At 34.7% G+C, this 9,090-nt stretch overlaps 1 protein-coding gene across 1 annotated transcript; it reads right to left on the bottom strand.

The window, feature by feature from the left end:
- Window positions 1-871: 871 nt before the first annotated feature.
- LOC145789970 (uncharacterized) lies at window positions 872-3,848 on the bottom strand. Its single transcript, XM_082867771.1, has 5 exons — window positions 3,571-3,848; window positions 3,321-3,528; window positions 2,225-2,431; window positions 1,363-1,554; window positions 872-1,252 (listed from the first exon to the last, which is right to left on the bottom strand). Exons 1-5 carry the CDS (start codon window positions 3,651-3,653, stop codon window positions 1,118-1,120), a joined length of 825 nt encoding a protein of 274 aa, XP_082723897.1. The 5' UTR covers window positions 3,654-3,848; the 3' UTR covers window positions 872-1,117.
- Between the last annotated feature and the right edge of the window lie 5,242 nt (window positions 3,849-9,090).

The following is a 9,090-nucleotide window of genomic DNA, read 5'->3' as shown; positions in this document are numbered from 1 at the left end:
CAAAGTACAATCAAGTCAAATAGATTTCACAAGTGTCAGTTTTAAGGTGGGCAGGGATCAAATTGAAGCTGGTTTACAGCCCCAAATAAATATACAATAGGCAATGAAATGTGAATCCCAGACCATGGAATAAGAATAAGCCAGCACCTGTATACGAATTCTATTACTCTGTTCCATGCTATTGCCAGAAATATTTTAGCATATGCAAATCAGGTTCCCTTGTATAAGAGAATAAATCTCATCATCATTAACGAGATAAAACCCCCAATTTATGTTTTTTTACTAGCTAGAGAAGCTTTATTAATTGCCAGGATGTAATTGACAAAATGAAACATAAAACTTTTCCCCAAAGCTCCATAAATTTCTCCTACTTTTCCTTTTCTAGTTTGACAAGTGTTTTTTCAAACATGGTCCTACACACCTTCAAAGATATGTAACAAAAATGCCCTAGTTATCATTCAACGAGGTCTTGATAAATGATAATTAATTAATGTGGTGTGGTTTATGACCCAAAATGATCATGACTCGAAGCGATATCCAACGGCTCAGTTTATTTATTCAGATTTAATGGTTGGAAGTCTAAATCAATATGATGTACACACCCTTTGAGGGACGTGTATTGTAATTTTCCCATTCAAAACATATTGCAAAATGAGGGGGGGGGGGGGGGGGGGGGTGGTCATCAATTTCTTTAAAAAAAAAAACAACGCCCAATTAGTATACATTAATGTGTGTTTGTGAAGGAAAAGATTGAGTACACATCTAACATTTGGCATAATGTACAAAGTGGTGGTCCCAAGGCTTGAACCCATAACCTCAAGGTTATTAGGCCAAGTCTTAACCATTGAACCAATGGTCATCAATTTCTTAATTTGAAAAATGTGTCAAGTCTCAATTTTGAAATGGTGAAAAGTCGTGTAACGAAGGTAGTTTATTTGGGGTTAGTTTGTGATCCAGTAATATAGTACATGCATATAGAAGAAGTCCATGAACATTAACTTACACAATTATTGGGCTCATGATGCTCTCAAGCAGTGATCTAGATGGAGTTACCAACTTCCGGAGACGATTGGATGTTCATTTTCTCAGAAAAGTAGCTGGACCAATATGTAATTGTCTACTTCATCATCTCAATCTGATAGGTCACAGATTTCTCTTTCCAAAATTCCTTCTCCAGATATGTTTCATGAAAGTTTACCTCCCCACTTGCTTTGACAGACAATGCAGAAGTGCTTCTCGTCCCATGGCGCCCCTATGTACCAGAGACAATTCAGAGTTTTCATAGCAACAGGCAAGCACGTGGAAAAGACATGCACACAATTACAAAAAGGAAGAGGGGGAGTTTTAAGTACTTATATTTACCGAAGGAGTTTCTTCTTCAACGAAAATGGAACTCATTTGGTATTCTCTCTCTACAGGATAAATGTGAGGTAACATGCTTTTGTCATCTTTAACAGTGTCTCTCATTAGTTTCTCAACCATCTCTTTTACACAAACTTCACCGTCACCATATCTGGCCAATTGGTCCTTGAAACTATGTCTCAATCTTTCAGCCTGCAAAGAAAATGAATTGACAATCATTTGAACAACTATTACCATCAATAAAAAAATACATATATATATACATATATAGAAAAAGAAATAGAAGGATAGAAAAAAGCCACAGAGAGGAGACAAATGCAGAATGGAATCCACACATTGGTATTGGAAATAGACTGCATCATAGTTCAAAATTTGTACCAAGATGGCATCCCAAATCCAAGGAATGGCTTCCAAATGCAGCATTATAGTATTTCATTACCTTTAAAATTGACAAACCCAAAACTCATGAACCAATTTACCATTCTACTTCACTAGGGGCAATGGTTTTTATTTAGTCCCACTGGCCATATATTTACTTTTCGTCACTAAACAATCAGCTGCTAAAAAAATAGGGTCTCTTATACAAGTAATGACAGTCAGACTTACAAGCCTTTACAAGATCCAAGTGCCTTTGACCAACAATAAAGTCAAACAAATACAATAGAAAAGCTCACAAGGCTTTTCTAGTCAAAACAACAAGATACACTTCACAACCACCCATGCTTTCCTGGGTAGCAAACACGTGAGCTTTTTAACATTTAGCTTCCTATTCTGTGCTCACTTGTTAGCAGAAGGCCAACTCTATTGTGCATGCTATTGCAGTTACTCTACATAGATCAAGAAGTACAGTGTGCCTTCTTACCTTAGGCCAAGGTGAGTCCAGCCTTGCATTTGATAATACATGAATACCAGGTGAAACTTGTATAGCTGAAACTTTATCTTGTTTTGGTCTGTTAGTTATGTAAACCATGGTCTTAGAACAAAGATCGGCTATTATCAGGTTAAACCCATTATACTGATCTGCCTCCTTCACAAGTTCCTCTGCAAACTCACTAGGATGTTTCTTGCTCTGCAACCGCATCAACAACAACAATCACATGACTCTTCCAATAGAAATTATGTAGTATTAAGACCACACAGCAGATAAATAATTCCCAATCACACCAATTACAGCAGATCAACCACCAAACCCACAGATATATTTGTGGCCTGGAAACCAGTGTTATAATACCAAAGTACATAAGTACTCAGTAACAAATAGTAAGCTAAAAATAAAATCCAACAGTAATTACACAAGGGTCATGTTAAGCATCAAAATTGGCGTTAAACTTGTTCAATTTGTAAGAAGAGTAGAAAGCAAATCCACCATGACAAATTTTCACTAGTAGTGCCAAAAAAAAAAAAAAAAAAGACGTTTGTGATTAATAACATTTGAGTTTGTGATTAAATGCACACAAGGACCTGAAAATCCGGATTCTGCACAAGGCTGCCAGTGAACCGAAACTCAATGGATCGCATTGCATACAAAATCATAACGCATGTTTGACTAACAGGATTAATAGTGACGGGATCAACAATCCAAAAGATTAATGTAGGATCGGTTATCCACCTGGATTAGCAAGATACATAATTTACTCTTGTCCACGTTTGTTTTCCAATAGATATGGTAATATATAATTTCAATAATATGTATGTTTTGAGTTATTAGCTGTAGGATTAAAAAAACCCATCAATTTTGTTAGATAGAATGATCATTGAAGTTTAATCCGAATAATAAAATTTGCAACCAATAATGGATTAATTATCCTAATCCTATGGTATAATCCGCCCAATCAAACAGGCAAGCCCATAGAGTAGAACAATAAAAACGGCTAAAATCGTAATTTCATGGTGATATGATCCACTGGAACAATAGAACAAACACATGGAGTGAGTGTGAATGTCAAAAGGTAAGCAACCTCCAAGAAGCGAACGGGTAAGTGACCTCTGCTCTTTGCTTGAGGAATTGACTCGACTTCCCGAACATTAGTAAGAAAAGCGACCCTTCCGTCTCTGTTGGAAGCCAACCACGTCCCTCCGGCAAGCCCATCTCTTCCACCCACTATATCACAACAACAAGTACCACCACCGCCTTCCACTTCCCACCATGCCAGAGGCTTCGTAGGCCTTCCAATTACAAACAAATTAAGTAACTACACGCACACTCACCGATTGTGATATTCATCTCGATTGAGCAACAAAATGAATGGGTAAAGTGGGTGATCTTGCCATATGAACACCGCTATACACATATCCCTTCCTTACACTAGTTTTCAGGCCGATGAGAGCACAGCACAGAACCAAACCGAATCTTCTTCGTATTCGCGTACGCAAACTATACAAATAACTGTTCAACTACGAATAACTGTTCAACTACGGCCCCTTGGGGAACATGAACAAAAATCAACCTATTGGCTATTGGTTTTTTTAAATTATATCATCTTCCTAATCCTTTTTTTAATATATTTTTTTAATAAATTAATCTTCCTAATCCTTTTTTTAATATATATTTTTTTAATAAATTAATCTTCTGTTTTTTTTTTTTAATTTTTTATTTTTAGATTTCAAAGCAATGCTACCTCACTTCTTTGTTTGTTTTTCAAAGTCAAATTTCTTAAATTCAAATATTTTATTTTATTTTTTTTCACACACACCATAATGTTTTAAATTGAATTTTCAGACACAATGTCAATCTTAAAAAATCATATTTTCAAAATAGGACTTTTAATGTTCTTATTGTATTTTCAAAATACGTGTTTAAATAATTTTTTACTAAATTAATTAATATTTTAAAAATTATTTCAATGTAGTGTTGAAATGAAAACGTAGATAAATATATCACACATTTAATTACTATTTTTTTAGTATTTTTATTTCATAAATAGCATCATGGATTACTAGACATTATGAAGATGCTTGTTTTATTTTGGGGTTTTTTTTTTAAGGTCCCTCGTATTAAGATTTTATAGCATAAAGCACATCTAATATTTTCATATTGTCTAAGGTCCCTCAAGTTAATCCAGAAAAAATTAGTCCAGAGAAAATTTAAAAATTTCTCTGGCTTTACCGGCCTTCCCACAAAATTATCTCTCCAGAGAAATTTTAAATTTCTCTGGCCTCCCTGTCCTTTCATGGACTCTCCAGATAAATTTCAAATTTCTCTGCCTTCCGTATACTTCCCACTCTCCAGAGAAATTTCTCTGCATTTTTACAACATTATCTCTCTAGAGAAATTTTAGTTCAAACCCAGAGAATTTCTCTGGGGATATATCCACACCGCTCACCACTCTAACCTTCAACTTTTCTCTGCTTCACCACCCTCTCTCTCACATATATATATATATATATATATACTGCTGCACAGTAGAATAAAAACTGATCATGAACACCAACCTATGTGACCGAAGTAGAGTCAAGACCATGAACTCAGAGTCTGAGGAGAATATTTCCTTGGGCATACAACTCCAATATAACATAATGTGCATTAGCACCCAGTCCAAATTGGAAGAGTATTATCTGAATATGACATAAAATGGATACAATGATAACCTTACAGTAAACTAACAATCAAAGCACAAGAGAGAATCAGACTAACTTGTATACTCAGAAAACAAAATCCCTCAAGGCCATACCGTATACTTCCCACTCTCCAGAGAAATTTCTCTGCATTTTTACAACATTATCTCTCCAGAGAAATTTTAGTTCAAACCCAGAGAATTTCTCTAGGGATATATCCACACCGCTCACCACTCCAACCTTCAACTTTTCTCTGCTTCACCACCCTCTCTCATATATACATATATATATATATATATATATATATACTGCTGCACAGCAGAAAAAAAACTGATCATGAACACCAACCTATGTGACCGAAGAAGAGTCAAGACCATGAACTTAGAGTCTGAGGAGAATATTTCCTTGGGCATACAATTCCAATATAACATAATGTGCATTAGCACCTAGTCCAAATTGGAAGAGTATTATCTGAATATGACATAAAATAGATACAATGATAACCTTACAGTAAACTAACAATCAAAGCACAAGAGAGAATCAAACTAACTTGTATACTCAGAAAACAAAATCCCTCAAGGCCATACCCTATCATATCCAAGCTGCCGCACATCCTCAAGCCTCCTCGTACGTATGTGCTTTCTCAATTTGAAAGTAAACCCAGGAGTATTCCTCGTACGTATGTGACGGCTTCGGCGAATCAAGAATGGAGAAATGGAATCGTGAGCGATCGAGAGTACCGGAACAATTTTACAAACTGAACTTTACGATACCAAACAATTGTTAGCAAAGAAGCTTCGGTCCGAACTAGGGTTTTAGACGCCATTTTCGGAGAGAGAGAGAGAGAGAGAGAGAGAGAGAGAGAGGAAGTGCTGCTCTGCAGTAGAGAAGAAGAGACAAAGAGTCAAATTTCTCTGATATATGTTCAGAGACCTTAAACATCAAAAAATAATTTTGTGGATCTCTTCCATTACAATAAGTGGAAGAGGGACCCTAGACTAATTTTCCTTTTTATTTTTCTCCTCATATAATTTTGGGAAAAATAGTCTAAAGTCCCTCTTCCATTTTTAGCAATGGAAGAGGTCCACAATATTATTTTCTGATGGCTAAGGTCCCTCCTATCTATCACAGAGAAATTTGATATATATCTCACGCTCTGTGTGTCTCTCTCGCTGCTCTCTTCCACTCCTCCAAATCTCCAAACTCAACCTTCTTCTTCAGCAGAGCTTGCATTTTTCGAGTAACCAAACAAACATTTTCTTACCATATACGAAGATTTGAGTTCCTTCAACCGAAACAACCTATCAACCTCGATCTCAAGCAGCTTCCGGACCTCACCTCTCTTCACCATCTCCTTCAAATTCATCTCCATCACCAAATGCCTCTCTCTCAGCATCTTCTCTGTCTTCTCTCTGTCCAATCTCTGTCATTCGATCTTCTGGCGGATCGCACTCAGCTCCTCCGCCAGGGACACATCGATCGACTCAATCTTCGCCGGAGCGGTGTTGACCAGATAAGGATTCTCCTTGTTCGAATCATTTATCGGTGAGATCGGGGTCCAATTCTGGCTCACTAGAGAAATCTCCGAGCTGGTCTCAACTTCGGCTGAAGAACAAGAAAGCTCTCAACTATGTAGCTTCTCCTCCGAATCCTCTCCAAACTTCCCCAATCTCAGAAAAATTCAATTTTTCTAGTCTCCAAATGGTGGTTGAATCTCAAAGGCCGTTTTGTTCGATCCCTGAAGCTTCTTGATTGGAACTTCCTCATATCGGGTCGATTATTTGCTCGATTCCCAAATCTTATTCATGTTGATTTGGTTCATGAATGTTTTGTTTTTCCTTGAAACTCAATTGTTCTGTTGAACCATAAACTAGTTTCATATCTCTCTCTCTCTCTCTCTCTCTCTCTCTCTTTTCAATTTTGATTTTCTGAACGTGTTTGATATTACAATGAATCTGTTTATTCATAATTTTTAAAAAACATTTGGTGATCATTTGAATAGTCAATCTCATATTCAAAAAGACAATTGCCCTGTTTTTTTTGGTGATCAATTTCTCTGCGTTGGAGGGCAATTTTCTCTAAGTTTGAGTAAATTTCTCTGGGATTGACTAAATTTCTCTGGTTTGTATATGTGATTATTGTGTAAATAGAAAGGGAAATTTCTCTGGAGAGAGGAAAGGCCAGAGAAATTTCCAAAATTTCTCTGGAAAATGGGAAGGTTAGGGGAAAGTTAGAGAAATTTTCAAAATTTCTCTAAAAATCAGAATTTCTCTGTTGAGATTTTCTCTATGACAAAATAGGTAGAGTTGAATCTACTGTTCTATTGATTTGATAAACTACCCCAGAGAAATTCTCTCAATTCAGAGAAATAACCTTCCAACCCAGAGAAATTCACAAAAAGCCAGTGAAAATTCCCTTATAGCCTAGAGAAATTCACAAAAACTCAGAGAAATTTAGAATTTTCTCTGAATTGTGTCCAGAGAATTCTCTGGATTGATGTTGAGGGACCTTAGACATTATGAAAATATTGAGTGTCCTTTATGCTATAAAATCATAATGCCAAGGACCTTAAAAAAAAAAACCTCTATAATTTTATAGTATAATTTTAAAACAACTTAATTTCTATCAAATATTATTTTTATTCAGTGAGATTGGACAAAACTGGATAAGTCATACCAAAATCTTAAATCATAGTGTAAGTTTTGTATGAAATTATTATTTTTTCCATTGAGTTGAAATAACTCGACTGATCTAGACAATATCAAATAGTGGTTTCAAATATTGTTCTTAATTTTATAGAACTTGTGATCCAATTTTTGAGATTTATGGACAATTAAAGAGAAGTTAATTTTATTTGCTCAAATTTGTGCCATTAGAGACCTTAATGACAAAGTTATTTCCTTTGTAAAATGGTAACCATCGTCTACTTTTTAGAGGTCATAGAGACTTTGTTATGAAATTCAAACAAAAAGCTCATTTTGGCTTGTTTTGAAAAGTAAGAAAAAAAATTAATTTATTTACTATTTTTTTAAAACATACAAAAAAAAATGGAGAGATAATATAATCAAAATAAACCAATAAATTAATTATTTTTTTCATGTTCTCAAAAGAGGTTTGTACCTTGGCTTATGGTCTTATGTTGATGGTTAAATCTATACAGTAAATTTTGGATACTAATCCATGTCCATCTATTGGGTCATCCGTAGCAATTATTTGGTATTATGAAACACAGGCTTAGCCATCAAAGTGCCATTTTTTATTTTATTCTTGAAAAATGCTTGAGACCTCTAATTAGAGGTACCACTAGTGACGTGGCAGTGGGTCCCACCCACTGCCACATCAGTGCTATGTCTTGGTTTTTTTTTTTTTTTTTTTTTTTTTTGCCTTTTCCACCTCATTAGAGGTGTGCTTAGAGCCTCTAAATTAGAGGTCTCTAGCATTGCCCTTTATTCTTACCTAGGAAATTTCTATGGACTATTAATTAGAATGTTTTAAGACTCTCTTTTGATGCATATATTATAATTTTAAATTTAGTCAAGGTGTGTATAAATTAACTTAGATACTCAGTTATAAAAAATAAAAATAAAAAAATTTGAAAGTTAATAATTATGAGTTGTAATTTTATATTATTTCTAGTAAAGTATGGTGATATTTGAAATCAACTTCTTCCAAATTTCCAATCATGAGTCGTTTCAAATAGGCTGCAAATGAGTCGAACTGTTCATGAACAAACTCGGCTCATCTTGTTAAAGGCTCAACTCGGTTCGTCAAGCTCGACTCGTTTATATTTATTTAAATAATATAATAAATACATTATTCATATATTAAATAATATAAATAATAATTTTTATTTAAACAATATAAATAACATTAAAAAAAGTTATTGAACCGAACCAAGTTAAACTCGAGTTTCATTAATATTAATGAGTTGAGCTCAAGCTCAATAAGTAAACAAGCCAAGCTTGAGCTCAACAAAACTCTACTCGACTTGATTCGTTTGCAGACCTAATTTCAAACTATTGATAATTGTTAAGTAGTCTCAAAGTATCATATAGTATTATTTAAGTGGTCTTCCAAATCAATCTTGTGGAGAAAACTTTCGCAAGTAATAGATGATGACTCGACTTTGTTCAATAATTAAAAGACCATCTATAACTCAAATAATATATGTTT

This window comes from Camellia sinensis, chromosome 4, assembly GCF_055761805.1.
Source record: "Camellia sinensis isolate YWXY chromosome 4, ASM5576180v1, whole genome shotgun sequence".
Lineage (NCBI taxonomy): Eukaryota > Viridiplantae > Streptophyta > Magnoliopsida > Ericales > Theaceae > Camellia > Camellia sinensis.
The sequence above is the reverse complement of the archived record's forward strand: the minus strand, read 5'-3'. Positions and strand labels throughout refer to the sequence as shown.

Bases quoted from the DNA above. Each gene is read 5' to 3' on its own strand.
- LOC145789970 (XM_082867771.1), bottom strand. From the start codon at position 3,653: ATGTGTATAGCGGTGTTCATATGGCAAGATCACCCACTTTACCCATTC. The intron at 3,529-3,570 runs GTGAGTGTGCGT...TGTAATTGGAAG, and splicing joins CGAGATGAATATCACAATCG to GCCTACGAAGCCTCTGGCAT. The intron at 1,555-2,224 runs GTAAGAAGGCAC...TTTTCTTTGCAG, and splicing joins TGGACTCACCTTGGCCTAAG to GCTGAAAGATTGAGACATAG.